We start from the raw sequence: 17,825 nt of genomic DNA, 5'->3' as shown, positions 1-17,825 counted from the left end.
TTTTAAGATTTATTTATTAATTTACAATAATATCTATTGTATGTATGTTTGCATTGATTGTTTATTTATTTTATGTTCGCTTTAAGTTTCATTTATAATTCTATAGGAAAATATTTTTTTTCATTTTAAGCTTGATATTCATATTCAATCTAAGCATTACTCGCTTTAAGATCTATTTATTCATTTATATTATTACTTGCTGTATGTTTTTGCTATGATTACTTATTTAATTTCTGCTCATTTTGGGTTTCATTTATTCTTTAATAATAATTTCTGGTCGTTTTGAGTTTGAATTTTAAAAGGCATTTGTATCTGCTGAGCTTAAGTTTAAAATAGCCTTTAGTTTTCTTTGAAAAACTTATTTTTCGGAAAGTTTTTTTAATTAATGTCTGTTCGTTTTGGATAGCAAAAAAATTCAAGCTTTTAAAAATTCAAAATCAAACTTTAAAAAAAATCAAATATTCATCAATGTATCAAAGCTGATATCAAAGTAACAATATCAAAGTGAAAAAAATGGGCTTGTGTCAACCTCGGAGTTTTTATTATCGGGTGTTTGAACTATTTTTAACAAAATTGCTATCTCAAAATTTTTATCAGATGGGTTTGGGGATAAAGGGCGTGGGGGGAACTAGATTAAGCTTCGGTCTCCTTTGATTCTTTAAAAGTGAACTAGAACTTTCTATTATCAATCAAATGAGTTTTCTCTGAAGTTTATACGAGTATCCGTTATATAAGAACCATATATATCCCCAGAGCATAACTTATGACGCCTATCCCTGGGCCCTTGGGGGTTGTGTCGACCCTGGAGTTTTAATATCTGATGGTTGAACTATTTTTAACAAAATAGTCACCTGAAATTTTTATCGGATGGGTTTATCCATCTGATACTCCCAAAGGTGATGAGGACGGGAGGGGGTTGTTGCCCTCTGATCTTTTTCACTCTGAGAAAATGAACTACAACTTTTAATGTCCATTCAAATGAACCCTCTCTAAAGTTAATACGAGCAGACCTTCCATAAGAACCATATATGTATCCAGAGCAATATTTACGACGCCGTCCCCGGCCCTGGGGGGAGGGGTGTGTGTGTTGACACAGGAGTTTTCCTTATCTGATCTCTGAACTATTTTTAACGAAGTGACCATACGTAAAGGTGTTTTTGTTATATGATCTTTCAACTATTTTTAACAAAATGGCTACCTCAAATTTTTTATCAGATTTATTTGGGGAAAAGGGACTTTTGACTCTTAAAAAGGATACTAGTACTCTCGATTTTCAATCAAATGAGCCCCCTTTGAAGTTTCTACGACGAAATCTTCTATATGGAGTACCACTGGGAAAAAAATAAATGGAGTGTGGGGAGAGGCTAGCTGCCCTCCATTCATTTTTTACTCTTAAAAAGTGAATTGCAACTTTCAACTTCCAATCAAATGTGCCCTCTAGGAAGTTTATACAAGCGTCCCTTCCATAACAACCATATATACCCCCAGGGCATAACTTACAACGCCTACCCCCGGGCCCTGGGGGGCTGTGTTGACACCGGAGTTTTTGTTATAAGAATTTTAAACTATTTTTAACAAAATGTCTACCTCAAAATTTTTATCTGATACATTTAGGGGGTGGAGGAGGGGGGTGGGGGGGCTAGTTGCCCTCCGATCTATTTTGACTCGCAAAAAGTGAACAAGAACTTTCAATTTCAAATCAAATGAGCCTTCTCCGAAGTTTATACGAGCATACCTTTCATAAGAACTTTATATGCCCGTAGAAGATAACTCATAACGCCTGCCTCCGAGCCCTGGCGGGTTCCGACGACAAAGGAATATTTCTTATCTTACCTTTGAACTATTTTTAATGAAATGGCTATTCTAAAAATTTTATCGGATGGGCTTAGGGAAAAAAGAGTGTTTGTGTGTGGGTGTGTGGGGGGGGGGGGGCTAGTTACCCTCGGATATCTTTTGGCTCTTAAAAATTGAACTAGAACTTTCAATTTACGATCAAATGAGCTCCCTCTGAAGTTTATACGAGCATCCCTTTCATAAGAACAATATACGACCCCAGGACAACACTTACAACACCTATCCCGCGGGTTCTGGGGGGTTTTTTTGTTATCTAATTAAAAAAAAAAATTCCAGAACACTGGCTATCTCAAAATTTGTGGGGGACGGGTTTGGGGAAAACAGAGCGAAGAGGGGGGCTAGTTTAACTATCTTGACTCTTAAAAAGTGAACTAGAACTTTCAATTTCCAATCAAATGATCCCTCTATGAAGTTTATACGAGCATCCCTTTCATAAAAATCATGAATGACGTTAGGGCATAACTTAGAACGCCTTCCCCTGTGCCCTGGGGGGTTCTATTGACACCGGATTTTCTCTTACCCGACCTTTGAACTATTTTTAACTGAACTTTATTTTGAACTAATTTTGATATCTCAAAATTTTCATCAGATGGGTTGGGGGATAGCTGCCTTTGGATCTCTTTTGACTATTAAAAAGTGAGCTCGAATTTTCAATATCCAATCAAATGAGCCCTCTCTGAAGTTTATACAAGCATCTCTTTCATACGAACAATATATGCCCTAGGGCATGACTTACAAGTCCTGCCCCCGGGCCCTGGGGGGTTGTAACGACACCGGAGTTTTTTTTTTATCTGACTTTTTACAAATTTTTAACTTAATACCTATCTCAAAATTTTTATTGGATACATTTGGAGAAAAAGGGGCGTGGGGGGGGCTAGTTGCCCTCCAATATCTTTTGACTCGAAAAAACTTAACTAGAACTTTCAATTTCCAATCAAATGAGCCATCTCTGAATTTTTTACGAGCATCCTTTCAATAAGAACCATATATTTCCCAAGGGCATAACTTACAACGCCTGCCCTCAGGCCCTGTGTTGACCCCTGAGTTTTCGTTATATGGTCTTTGAACTATTAAAAAAAAAGCTATCTCTAAGTTCTTATCGGATGGGCTTGAGGAAAAAAGGGCGTGGAGGGGGAATAGGTGCCCTCCAATCTCTTTCGGCTCTTAAAAAGTGAACTAGAACTTTCAATTTCTAATCAAATGATCCCCTTTGAAGTTTATACGAACATCCCTTCCATAAGACCAATATATACCACCAAGGCATAACTTACAACGCCTGCTCCCGGGCCCTGCTGGGTTGTGTCAAAACCGGAATTTTTGTTATATGATCTTTGAACTATTTTTAACAAAGTAGCTATTTTAAAACTTTTATTGGATGTATTTGGGAAAATAGGGTTTAGGGGGGGGGGGTTGGTTACCCTCCAATATCTGTTGACGCTTAAACGTCATTTTATAATTTTATTGACGCTTAAACGTCATTTTATCATATATTATTTTATCATATTAAACGTCGATTTTATCTTTTGACGTCGCAGAAACTTCAAAACAGGCTCAATTGATTGGAAATTCAAAGGGCGTTTGCCCTTTTCAATAGTCGAAAGTGATTGGAGGGCAACTAGGCCCCCCCCCCCACACCCAACAGTCCCCCAAACACATACCATCAAAATTGTGAGATAGCCAGTTTGTTCAGCGTAGTTGATTTCCAGATAGAAAATGTGTTTTTAAGGAGGACACTTCCCCACGACCCTCAGGGCAAGGGTTTTAAGTTACGCCCTGGTGGCATATAAGGTTTTTTATAGAAGGCGATGTCTTAAAAACTTCAAAACAGGCTCATTCGATTGGAAATTCAAAGGGCTAGTGCCCTTTTTAAAAGTCGAAAGGAATTGGAGGGCAACTAGCCCCCACCCACACCCATCATCCCCCCAAACACATTCCCACAAAATTTTGAGATAGCCATTTTGTTCAGCGTAGCTGATTTCCAGATAGAAAATATGTTTTTGAGGAGAACACTCCCCCCGCAACCCTCAGGGCAAAGGTTCTAAGCTACAGCCTGGTGGAATATAAGGTTTTTATAGAAGGCGCTGTCATAAAAAATTCAAAACAGGCTCATTCAATTGGAAATTCAAAGGGCACGTGCCCTGTTTAATAGGTGAAAGTGATTGGAGGGCAACTAGCCCCCCGACGCCCCTCATTCCCCCAAAACACATCCAATCAGAATTTTGAGATAGCCATTTTGTTCAGCGTAGGCTAGTCGATTTCCAGATAGAAAATATGTTTTTTAGCAGGACACTCGCCGAGAAGACACTCCCTCCAACCCTCAGGGCAAAGGTTTTAAGTTATGCCCTTTGGGCATATAAGGATTTATTAGAAGGTGTTGTCGTAGAAACTTCAAAACAGGCTCATTCGATTGGAAATTCAAAGGGCTAGTTCCCTTCTTAATAGTCGAAATTGATTGAGGGAAACAAGCCCCTCCCCCAAGCCCATCATTCCTTCAAACACTTGCAATCACAATTTTGATATAGCCATTTTGTTCAGCGTAGTTGATTTCCAGATAGAAAATATATTTTTGAGGAAGACACTAACCAACAACCCTCAGGGCAAGGGTTTTGAGTTATGTCATGGGGTATATAAGGTTTTTATAGATGGCGTTGTCATAGAAACTTCAAAAGGGGCTTATTTGATTGGAAATTCAAAGGGCTAGTGCTCTTTTTCATAGTCGAAACTGATTGGAGGGCAACTAGCCCCCCCCCCTCCCACGTCCATCATTCACCCAAACACATCTAATCAAAATTTTGAGATAGCCATTTTGTTTAGCATAGGCTAGTTGATTTCCAGATAGAAAATATATTTTTGAGAAGGACACTCCCCAACAACTCTCAGGGCAAGGGGTTTTAAGTTATGCCCTGGGCGTATATAAGGTTTTTATAGAAGGCGTTGTCGTAGAAACTTCAAAAAAGGCTAATTCGATTGGAAATTCAAAGGCTAGTGCCCTTTTTAATAGTCGAAAGTGATTAGTAATATTTTTTGTTGTGTTTGCTGTTTAGACCAGGGCACTTCGTATCGAAGGAGTTGTCATGGGAACTTCGAAAGGGGCTCATTTGATTGAAAATAGAAAGGGCTGATGCCCTTTTTAATAGTCGAAAGTGGTTGGAGGGCAACTAATCCCCCTTCCACTCCCACCCTCCCATTTGCACATATGTTAAAAACTAAATGTTGCCTTAAGATTAAATCAAAATGCACTGTGATAATGCTAATTCCCAATAAGGGTTCTCAACAGCATCCCAAGAACAACTGAGGTTATTATGTTCAAACTTTCGAGGCTACTTCTGCTCTTAAAATTTAACCAAATCAAAATAGTGCAAGTGTATCCAAGCTATCAAAGAGAGTTAACAGATTTTTTTGCGAATGGAATCAAGTTTTCCATTTCAGGTCAACAAGAGGAGGTATGAAACTAAGTTAAACAGCACTATTTGTGTCCAGATTTTTCAAATGGTGAATGTTGTAAAAAATTGCTGAAAATTTTTCTTCAGAATACAAATAGCAGGCCAAACTATTAAAAAACGAAACAAGTGTCAAAAAACGAAAAGATTTAAAGTGTTATTTTCTTTTCTCCTTAAAAGACTATGTCAACATAAAACGAAGAGAAATTAATTAAAAAAACTTTTTGCACAAAAAAAGATTTTCAAAGAAAAGTAAAGAACTCCGTTAAACAAAAAATGAGCAAAAATAAAATCAAATAATCTACCAAGCTTGAAACTACCACAAACCAGCATCGATAAATAAATGAAGCCCAAAACGAACAGAAATTACAATAAATAACCGAGTCAAACTCAAAACGAGCAGAAGTTAACATACGTTGGGCGCAAAACCCCTATGCCTTCCCAAGGCCAGAATAAAAATTGCCCTTTACTGAAAAAATACAAATGAATTTGCATTGTCAGTTTAATATACAATTATACATATACTGATATTTAGTAATCAAAATGTTGAAATTATTTGATTTATTAAAGTTATAAAAGTAAAAACATTTATATTTTGTTCAGTAAAGTGCAAATTTTTTTCTTGCCTTGGGAAGTTATGGGGGTTTTGATGAAGAACTCTGGTTTTAACCTTGCTTTTTAGTATCTCAATATTATTTTATGATTTTGGACGGGAAGGAAAGAAATCGGAATGGCATTGAATGTTTTGGGTTTTTTTTTCTTGGAGCAATGATGCTTGAGGATTCAAGTTTTCTCAAAATGACTAACAATTAAATACGACACTGGTTTAATCAGCTGAGAAGCAATTGCGACATATGTGAGAATGATGAATACCCCGATTAAATAGGTCTTTATTTAGCAGAGTGTTCCTGGTCTCTTAAAATAAACTAGGATAAAATTAAGAACGTTGGAATAAATAAATAGCAACAGATTGTCAGCAAAAAATGTCCCTCCCAGTATTACAAAAAAGAGGCAACTAAGAAATCAGACATTTATTGATGTTGATGTGCTGGGTGTATTTAATTTGAGAAAATTACTGTGTTACTGATTTTATTTGTAAAATTATTTAAACCTGAAAAGGCTATTTAATCTTTAAAACAGCTTCCCAGGGCCTTATTTGGGATGAGGATCCATCCCTCACAGGTTCATTAGTATAAAACAACAAATTTAAAATAGCTAAAAATGAATTCTGATACTTGACATTTTTCTTCTGCATTCATGGTTTTGAAAAATGAATAATTCTTTTGTTCCTTTACAACAATTTTGTGATGGCGTTTTTCATCTAACTTTTGAAAGCAAACATCTATATCATATAACTGGGATGACTTAATTTTCAATTATTCATATTCAGCTTTGATTTCATATCATTTGTAATTTGCCTTAATTTTTATTTTAGCATAAAATTTGGATCCGCCATATATTTTATCTTTTCTGTGATTTTTAAGTATATTTTATTCGTTAATATGCATTTTCTTATGCGGATACTTATTCCCCACCCACTTCTCGAACAATACTAAGATTGCTAGTATAAAAATGCACTTTTCTTTTCCAAACACAAAACAAGACGGAATGTGACAACAAGACAATCTATGATTTCCCTTTATTTATAGCACTGAATCTGCATCTTTGATATGGATCTTCCGTTAATTTTTGAGAAACTTTCTAGGCCCCTTTCTAGAATAATATTTTTTTTTTTTGTTTTGTTTTTTCAAGCAAACATAACAGAGAAAACCCACATAGTCACGTTGCTTAGTCGTTTTAGCTTAACAGGATTTGGCATTTTCTGTCAGAAATTGAGAAAAACAGCAGAAGTTAGTTGATTAAAACCAAGTTTTAATAATAGCCCTACAAAGAAGTTATAATAGCCCTACAAATTTTTACAATATAATAGCCCTCCAATATTTTTACAGCATTTCACTCTTGAAAAAAAAAACAATTTACTACTATTAGCAAAAATTTAAGCATATCTGTGGTATTCACGATTTTTTTTTTTTTTACATAAGTCGTCTAAGGAAGGGGTTTCAGCAATTATATTTACTCTAAATGCTACCAACCTGTCAAGATTTCGGTACGCCAGATCGGCCAGAAAATAAAAAGGTTTAGAGTTGGGGTCTAAAGTTTCATTGTAGAAAGTTTGACTTTCTACCTTGTCTACTTCTTGCTTATCCAGATTTCCTGCTTCTCCATTCTTTTCTAAATTTGAAGGCTCTTCCTCTCCTTTACTTGGGTTCTCTTCCTCTACATCTGAAGATTCACCTAAAGACATTTTTCGATTGTTTAGACGGTGTTTACAGCCAATCCCACATATTCCCCTTTTCAGCAAAATTGCACACACCCACACAAAGAACAAAAATACTTGAAATAAGACTATTCATTACTTGAATATTGAGCAAAAATTCGAGAAATCTAGACTTTCTCTCTTCCACTTAAGTGATCATTTCTTTTTTTTAGTACTATTGCATAGCTTTTTTTCCCTTTTTTATTCAAATTCCAGGAAGATATCTCCTAATCATCTTTTTCATAAACATCCCAATAACGTTTTGAAATAAGGGCCTAATAAGTTTAAGCCCTTATTTATATATGTATATATATATATATATATATATATATATATATATATATATATATATATATATATATATATATATATATTATATATATATATATATATATATATATATATATATATATATATATATATATATATATATATATATATATATATATATATATATATATATAAACACAGAAGATATATATATACATATATACGACTCGTTTCCCTGAGGCAATGATGTGATTAATTGTGTGGACAATGAAGAGCCAGCAACTCCCATGGTTTCTGGTTCTTTACTTTTTGTTCCATAACCGGGCTGCAGGCAATGTGTATGCTGATTGTGAGAGGGCTAGCGCATAATTCATCAGCAATGAAGCGCTAATAGAAACAAAGAAAGTATTGCGGAATGTTGCAAACTGTTCCAATCGCCCAAGTGAACGACAAAAGGCAGAAGATAATTGTGTTGATATGCTGAAAACTTGTGATAATTGTAACCTTACCGCATACCCTTGGCGCAGTCTTTACGAAACAGAAAAAGCGTCTACGATTGCAGCGGAATAGTGCTACGTTGACTAGTGCCATCAGGACACTAGAGCACTGACCAAACAACGCCGCCTAATCTGGTTTGGCCATGTTAGTCGAAAAGTTGATGATTACCTAAGAGAACAAGATAACCCTCATACACAGAGGAAACGTGGTGGGCAAGTAAAGACATGGGTAAACACAGTAAGACGCACCTAGAGCCAATTGACGGCTTCCATCATCACGGTTGCAGATGGTCCAAACGTTGACCGGAGATTTCCATATCTCTCAAAATTGATGGAGCGGCTTGGTTCTCAAACGTATGTCAGATCATAGCGCCAGAGAGAGCTGAAGAGCCTGTGTTCTGATACAAATACAACTAAGTACAAGTATTGATAAACAAAGTTACACACAAATCACAATAAATTAATTGAACATAAGCAATATCGCACTATTTTCTATAAATAAAGTAAGGATCTCTAGAAGCAAAGAGTCAGAGGAGCTAGGAACACAAGAGCAAAGATTTCTAAACAATGAGGTAAGGATTTTTTTTCTCAATTTCTTTAATGAAGATACAAAAAATTATTTTTCAAATCTATGGGACGGGGGGGGGGGCAGTTCTGTTCTGTTTTGCCGAATTGTTTTAATGAATATACCAAAAACGGTATTTTTTAAAATGTAGAGGGAGAATGATATATATACTGGTAATTACTCAACAGTACAAGTCACCCAAAAGAACGGAAAATCAAGACAAAAAGAAATAGAACGAAAAAAACAAACAAATGAGTATAATTTTCAGCAAGTGAATTCTCATTTACTCGCTGAAAATCATCCACCTCTTTTCTTTTCTTTTTTCACCTTTATTTTTCTTTCATTGTGTGTGGTCCTAGAACCTTAATGTCAATGGAAACTAGCTGATAAATGCAATTTATAAATCCTCTGAGTGAAAAAATATTCAGGAGTCGTTTGTGCTTTGCTTTGGCGTTTAAGTACATTTTAGCTGAGTTGTTCCAGTTGGTTAAAAGGAAAACATTCAGCATCCAACTAATTTTGTTTTAGCTTGTGCGTTTAGGCATATTTTTGCAAAAATTTCCAATCGGTTCTAAATGAAACTTTTAGCATTCAACTGTTTATCATCCCTTAATTTCAGTTTACTTATGAACATACCAATTTAAGAGAGAATTTTCCTTTGGTACAGCTCAATTAATATGAAAAATGTAGAATTGGGGGAGGGGGTCTAAATTATGGCCTTAAGACAGAAGTTTAAAATCAATGCAATCTAGTATTAAAACTTACAGCATTCATCAATAGGCACTTCTCTCGACGATGTTTTATTTCTAGGCTGAGCCATTTCTGGCAATCTATGGCACTTTTCAAATCTAGGCACTTCTCTCGACGATGTTTTATTTCTAGGCTGAGCCATTTCTGGCAATCTATGGCACTTTTCAAATCTAGGCACTTCTCTCGACGATGTTTTATTTCTAGGCTGAGCCATTTCTGGCAATCTATGGCACTTTTCAAATCTAGGCACTTCTCTCGACGATGTTTTATTTCTAGGCTGAGCCATTTCTGGAAGTGGAGATGGACGAACTTTGCTCGATGAGGTCAAAGTTCCACACACTACAGCGCCATCCATCCTTATTCTGGCTCTAAATGAGAAAACAAGTAAAAATTTCTTCAACTGTTTTAGCTATTAAAGCAACCAAGAGGGAGTATACTGCAATATTAAGTATAACATAATAAATAATTATACCAAACAGTTCTTGACAACGATCTGTGAGTAGGGAAAGACACATGCTAATAGTAACCGAAAATTTCAAAACGGATTTTCAAAACATATATTCAACAACAAAAAATCAGGTTTTTATAGCGATTCTAAAAATGAAAGATTCATTAAATTAAAATTAACTACCACGAGTAACGAGTCTGAGAAACTTTACATCATTTTCAAAAAAGGGTGCAAAACATCCCCCAAGAGAGCAAATGATCTTGATGAAAATTACCACATCAAATTCAACATATAATAGAACACTATTATAAAGTCTTCAAGCCACTGCTAACAAAAACGTGAATTTTTTATATTTCTTTAAAAGAATGGTCAGGGATGCGTGTTCGTTTGTTTGTATTTTATTTCCTTTTTTCAGATAGAAGATGGCTGTTGAAAATCCGGAGGACTTATTCGGACAGAAATTAAAATTTCTATCCACCTAAAGTAACGAGCATCAGCAAATTTACCTCATTTTCGAAAAGGGGACTCAGCATATAAGAGAAGCGTGTTATCTACAGAAATACGAAATTTTGTGTCTTTTCTTAGATGAATGATCCCAGATATGAGTTTGTTTGTTTGTTTGGTTTTCCCAGACCTATTGTTCTAGAAAATCGGGGGCAGCCTTATTCCAACAAAAATTAAAATGTATACTGCCCTGTTTTAAGATTTAAATAAGTCTGTCCCTTAGCAAAGTGACATTTTCAGCCATTTTCTGACACAAAGCAGCAACTTAGCTCCAAAGAGGGAGAAAAGGCTATTGACTGGAAATTCTGATATAGCCAATGAATTTAAAATACCAAGCTTCTCAGTTTCAGAAGCAGTAATACCGCGCGGGGCGAATTCGTTCCTAAAGATGCATCAAGTTCATACAAAACAAATTAATAGACCGTTAACAGAGACACTTATTTTGAAGCTTTGTTTCAGTAAGTTGATTCACTTAAGGCTTAATAAAATCATGCGCAGTGATGGGTACTTGCACATCAGTTATTAGGAAGGAGGGCCGGTGGATCTTTTTGCAGGTGGAGGGCGGAAGGAAGGAGACAGTCTACCTGGAGCCTTAGTAGAATATTTTTATGCCCAAATTTTCAAACTCACCGTTAGCCTTCAGATAAATGTAGGAGGATTCGAGAGGATAGGAGGTACAAAAATTTCTCAAAATCCCTTCATTCCTGGTAATGTTTTTAACTAAGCCTGTAACATGGTTTTTGCAGGGTGAAAGCTCTCTTCTTATTTCGAACTATTTTTTCAGCGGAGCATAAATATTATATTCATATGCTTTTCAGCAAAAAAAGGGAAGACGCAGAGAGATCATGAGTGCCTCCAGGCAATTTCTCAGGAGAGGGGTCAAATCCTTCCAGGAGCTCTGCCTTGACAAAGATATAATCGGATTATTTCTCCTTTTATCTTCATTAACATTTTTTTCAATGTCTTCTTAGTTTCCGGGAGGGGGGCTTCAGGTAAAAAAAGGAGGAGCTTTGGAGGAGGAATAGGAATTAATCGCTAATCTCCCTTGATTCTTGGGAATATTTTTGGGCTAAGATGGAAGCTGTGGGGGATAGCTCCCTCTTATTGCAGAAAAGTTTCTCTGTGAAACATAAAAGATTACATTCATATTCTAATCGGTAAATTGTGGAGAGTGGAAAGAAGGTCTTAATGAGCACAATTAGGAAATTCCCCAGGTGGAGGGGAAAGAGGACAAGTGCTGCCATGAGCTTCATTTTACCGATATTTAAACGAAAGTAATTATCATTTTCTTATTCATATACACATCGTCTTCTTGTTTCGTAGGGGAGGATTTGGAAGGGTCGATTGCCTCCCATCCCTGCCCCATAGCAAATTATGCCCCTGCATGAGTTCCTATCGACAAAATATGAAATTTCTTACTTTTCCAGAAAAGGATTGTCATACATGTGACCATCCATAGTCAGAGCTCTCAGTTATCCAAAACTTGAATGAACATTTAGATATATAGGACCCTTTTTGATTAAAAAAAAAAGATCGAGCAAAAGAAAATCACCATATTCCATGATGTTGCCTGTATAACGGTAATTTTAGCCTGAACAGGGCCAAAATTTTATCAATAGAAAATTCCAATATCTACTAAAGGGTACTTATTTATATCAGATGCCATATTGGCGTTCAGTATACCATTTACTCCTAAACATAATTGCAGTCCATAAAAAACAGGTATCACTTATCGTTTATCCAATAAACCAACGGCTATGGAGTATCGCTAAGTTGCAAATTATATACTACGGCGTAGGCCAATGGAGTCTTATAGAGAGTGGGATACTTAACCCATCGAAAGCTATTTAGGCCCATGTTTTCAAACTTTCTATGAGAAGTGATTCAGACATATTGAACGAATATTTAAATAACTACGGATTTTTTTAACCTTTGATCTTCTTTCGTTTTTTAGAATATATATATATATATATATATATATATATATATATATATATATATATATATATATATATATATATATATATATATATATATATATATATATATATATATATTATATTTATATTTAAATATATTTATATTTAAATTTATATTTATACATAAATATTTTTATTGGATAAATTTGGGGAAAAAGGGGCGTGAGGGGGGCTAGTTGCCCTCCAATATCTTTTGACTCGAAGAAACTTAACTAGAACTTTCTATTTCCAATCAAATGAGCCATCTCTGAAGTTTTTACGAGCATCCCTTCAATAAGAACCATATATTCCCCAAGGGCATAAATTACAACGCCTGCCCTCAGGCCCTGTGTTGACCCCTGAGTTTTCGTTATATGGTCTTTGAACTATTAAAAAAAAGCTATCTCTAAGTTCTTATCGGATGGGCTTGAGGAAAAAAGGGCGTGGAGGGGGAATAGGTGCCCTCCAATCTCTTTTGGCTCTTAAAAAGTGAACTAGAACTTTCAATTTCTAATCAAATGATCCCCTTTGAAGTTTATACGAACATCCCTTCCATAAGACCAATATATGCCCCCAAGGCATAACTTACAACGCCTGCTCCCGGGCCCTGCTGGGTTGTGTCAAAACCGGAATTTTTGTTATATGATCTTTGAACTATTTTTAACAAAGTAGCTATTTTAAAACTTTTATTGGATGTATTTGGGAAAATAGGGTTTAGGGGGGGGGGGAGTTGGTTACCCTCCAATATCTGTTGACGCTTAAACGTCATTTTATCATTTTATTGACGCTTAAACGTCATTTTATCATATATTATTTTATCATATTAAACGTCGATTTTATCTTTTGACGTCGCAGAAACTTCAAAACAGGCTCATTTGATTGGAAATTCAAAGGGCGTTTGCCCTTTTCAATAGTCGAAAGTGATTGGAGGGCAGCTAGCCCCCCCCCACACCCATCATTTCCCCAAATACATCCAATCAAAATTGTGAGATAGCCATTTTGTTCAGCGTAGTTGATTTCCAGATAGAAAATATGTTTTTGAGGAGGACACTCCCCCGCAACCCTCAGGGCAAAGGTTTTAAGTTACGCCCTGGTGGCATATAAGGTTTTTAATAGAAGGCGATGTCTTAAAAACTTCAAAACAGGCTCATTCGATTGGAAATTCAAAGGGCTAGTGCCCTTTTTAAAAGTCGAAAGGGATTGGAGGGCACCTAGCCCCCCCACGCCCATTATTCCCCCAAACACATATCAAAATTTTGAGCTAGTCAGTTTGTTCAGCGTAGCTGATTTCCAGATAGAAAATATGTTTTTGAGGAGGACACTCCCCCGCAACCCTCAGGGCAAAGGTTTTAAGTTACACCCTGGTGGCATATAAGGTTTTTAAAGAAGGCGCTGTCATAAAAACTTCAAAACAGGCTCATTCGATTGGAAATTCAAAGGGCACGTGCCCTTTTTAATAGTTGAAAGTGATTGGAGGGTAACTAGCCCCCCGACGCCCATCATTCCCCCAAAACACATCCAATCAGGATTTTGAGATAGCCATTTTGTTCAGCGTAGGCTAGTCGATTTCCAGATAGAAAATATGTTTTTTAGCAGGACACTCGCCGAGAAGACACTCCCTCAAACCCTCAGGGCAAGGGTTTTAAGTTATGCCCTTGGGGCATATAAGGATTTATTAGAAGGTGTTGTCGTAGAAACTTCAAAACAGGCTCATTCGATTGGAAATTCAAAGGGCTAGTTCCCTTCTTAATAGTCGGAAGTGATGGAGGGAAACAAGCCCCTCCCCCAAGCCCATCATTCCTTCAAACACTTGCAATCACAATTTTGATATAGCCATTTTGTTCAGCGTAGTTGATTTCCAGATAGAAAATATATTTTTGAGGAAGACACTAACCAACAACCCTCAGGGTAAGGGTTTTGAGTTATGTCATGGGGTATATAAGGTTTTTATAGATGGCGTTGTCATAGAAACTTCAAAAGGGGCTTATTTGATTGGAAATTCAAAGGGCTAGTGCTCTTTTTCATAGTCGAAACTGATTGGAGAGTAACTAGCCCCCCCTCCCACGTTCATCATTCACCCTAACACATTTAATCAAAATTTAGAGATAGTCATTTTGTTTAGCGTAGGCTAGTTGATTTCCATATAGAAAATAGGTTTCCGAGAAGGATACTCCCCCAGAACTCTCAGGGCAAGGGTTTTAAGCTCTGCCCTAGGCGCATATAAGGTTTTTATAGAAGGTATTGTCGTAGAAACTTCAAAAAGGCTAATTCAATTGGAAATTCAAAGGTTAGTGCCCTTTTTAATAGTCGAAAGTGGTTGGAGGGCAACTAATCCCCCTTCCACTCCCACCCTCCCATTTGCACATATGTTAAAAACTAAATGTTGCCTTAAGATTAAATCAAAATGCACTGTGATAATGCTAATTCCCAATAAGGTTTCTCAACAGTATCCCAAGAACGACTGAGGTTATTATGTTCAAACTTTCGAGGCTATTTCTGCTCTTAAAATTTAACCAAATCAAAATAGTGCAAGTCTATCCAAGCTATTAAAGAGAGTAAACAGATTTTTTTGCGAATGGAACCAAGGTTTGCATTTCAGGTAAACAAGAGGAGGTATGAAACTAAATTAAACACTACTATTTTTGTCTAGATTTTTCAAAGGGTGTATGTTGTAAAAAATTGCTGAAAACTTTTCTCCAGCATACAAATAGCAGGCGAAACTATTAAGATTTAAAAAAACAAAAAGATTTAAACTATTATTTTCTTTTTCCCTGAAAAAGACTATGTCAATATAAAACGAAGAGAAATCAATTAGAAAAACTTTTTCCACAAAAAAAGTTTTTCAAAGAAAAGTAAAGAACTCCATTAAACCAAAAATTAGCAAAAATATAATAAAATAATCTACCAAGCTTGAAACTACCACAAATCCGCATCGATATAAAATAAAGCCCAAAACGAACAGAAATTACAATAAATAACCGAGTCAAACTCAAAACGAGCAGAAGTTAACATAAGTTGGGCGCAAAACCCCTATGCCTTCCCAAGGCCAGAACAAAATTTGCCCTTAACTGAAAAAAAAATACAAATGAATTTGCATTGTCAGTTTAATATACAATTATACATATACTGATATTTAGTAATCAAAATGTTGAAATTATTTGATTTATTAAAGTTATAAAAGTAAAAACATTTATATTTTGTTCAGTAAAGTGCAAATTTTTTTCTTGCCTTGGGAAGGCATGGGGGTTTTGATGAAGAACTCTAGTTTTAACCTTGCTTTTTAGTATCTCAATATTATTTTATAATTTTGGACAGGAAGGAAAGAAATCAGAATGGCATTGAATGTTTTGGTTTTTTTTTTCTTGGAGCAATGATGCTTGAGGATTCAAGTTTTCTCAAAATGACTGACAATTAAATACGACACTGGTTTAATCAGCTGAGAAGCAATTACGACAAATCTGAGAATGATGAATACCCCGATTAAATAGGTCTTTATTTAGCAGAGGGTTCCTGGTCTCTTAAAATAAACTAGGATAAAATTAAGAACGTTGGAATAAATAAACAGCAACAGAATGTCAGCAAAAAATGTCCCTCCCAGTATTACAAAAAAGAGGCAACTAAGAAATCAGACATTTATTGATGTTGATGTGCTGGGTGTATTTAATTTGAGAAAAATACTGTGTTACTGATTTTATTTGTAAAATTATTTAAACCTGAAAAGGCTATTTAATCTTTAAAACAGCTTCCCAGGGCCTTATTTGGGATGAGGATCCATCCCTCACAGGTTCATTAGTATAAAACAACAAATTTAAAATAGCGAAAAATGAATTCTGATACTTGACATTTTTCTTCTGCATTCATGGTTTTGAAAAATGAATAATTCTTTTGTTCCTTTACAACAATTTTGTGATGGCGTTTTTCATCTAACTTTTGAAAGCAAACATCTATATCATATAACTGGGATGACTTAATTTTCAATTATTCATATTCAGCATTGATTTCATATCATTTGTAATTTGCCTTAATTTTTATTTTTGCATACAATTTGGATCCGCCATATATTTTATCTTTTCTGTGATTTTTAAGTATATTTTATTCGTTAATATGCATTTTCTTATGCGGATACTTATTCCCCACCCACTTCTCGAACAATACTAAGATTGCTAGTATAAAAATGCACTTTTCTTTTCCAAACACAAAACAAGACGGAATGTGACAACAAGACAATCTGTGATTTCCCTTTATTTATAGCACTGAATCTGCATCTTTGATATGGATCTTCCGTTAATTTTTTGAGAAACTTTCTAGGCCCATTTCTATAATAATATTGTTTTTTTTGTTTTTGTTTTTTCAAGCAAACATAACAGAGAAAACACACATAGTCACGTTGCTTAGTCGTTTTGGCTTAACAGGATTTGTCATTTTCTGTCAGATATTTACAAAAAAAGAATAAATTAGTTGATTAAAAACAAGCTATAATAGCCATACAAATTTTTAAAATATAATAGCCCTCCAATTTTTTTACAGCATTTCAATCGTGAAAAAAAAAAAACAATTTACTACTATTAGCAAAAATTTAAGCATATCTGTGGTATTCACGATTTTTTTTTTTTTACATAAGTTGTCTAAGGAAGGGGTTTCAGCAATTATATTTACTCTAAATGCTACCAACCTGTCAAGATTTCGGTACGCCAGATCGGCCAGAAAATAAAAAGGTTTAAAGTTGGGGTCTAAAGTTTCATTGTAGAAAGTTTGACTTTCTACCTTTTCTACTTCTTGCTTATCCAGATTTCCTGCTTCTCCATTCTTTTCTAAATTTGAAGGCTCTTCCTCTCCTTTACTTGGGTTCTCTTCCTCTACATCTGAAGATTCACCTAAAGACATTTTTCGATTGTGACGGTGTTTACAGCCAATCCCACATATTCCCCTTTTCAGCAAAATTGCACACACGCACACAAAGAACAAAAATACTTGAAATAAGACTATTCATTACTTGAATATTGAGCAAAAATTCGAGAAATCTAGACTTTCTCTCTTCCACTTAAGTGATCATTTCTTTTTTTAAGTACTATTGCATAGCTTTTTTTCCCCTTTTTTATTCAAATTCCAGGAAGATATCTCCTAATCATCTTTTTCATAAACATCCCAATAACGTTTTGAAATAAGGGCCTAATAAGTTTAAGCCCTTATTTATATATGTATAAATATATATATATATATAT

General features: G+C 35.2%; 1 protein-coding gene across 3 annotated transcripts in view; it reads right to left on the bottom strand.

Moving 5' to 3' along the window:
- LOC148945043 (uncharacterized) overlaps positions 1-17,447 on the bottom strand; it is a 45,504-nt gene extending 28,057 nt beyond the window's left edge. For 2 of the 3 annotated variants that reach the window (XM_089098861.1, XM_089098862.1), the window contains exons 1-2: positions 9,709-10,082; positions 7,480-7,589 (exon numbers count right to left, since the gene is read on the bottom strand). In XM_089098861.1, coding sequence (XP_088954987.1) covers positions 7,480-7,589; positions 9,709-10,048 — 450 coding nt within the window. In that variant the 5' untranslated portion in view covers positions 10,049-10,082. Of the gene's footprint in view, positions 1-7,479; positions 7,590-9,708; positions 10,083-17,367 lie in introns of those variants that run through there. The other variant, XM_089098863.1, reaches the window with a different exon arrangement.
- Between the last annotated feature and the right edge of the window lie 378 nt (positions 17,448-17,825).

Source organism: Artemia sp. Qi Xiang Cuo, chromosome 13 (genome assembly GCF_049724085.1).
Source record: "Artemia sp. Qi Xiang Cuo chromosome 13, ASM4972408v1, whole genome shotgun sequence".
Classification (NCBI taxonomy): domain Eukaryota; kingdom Metazoa; phylum Arthropoda; class Branchiopoda; order Anostraca; family Artemiidae; genus Artemia; species Artemia sp. Qi Xiang Cuo.
Note: the sequence above shows the minus strand (reverse complement) of the source record. Positions and strands in the feature narration are given on the sequence as shown.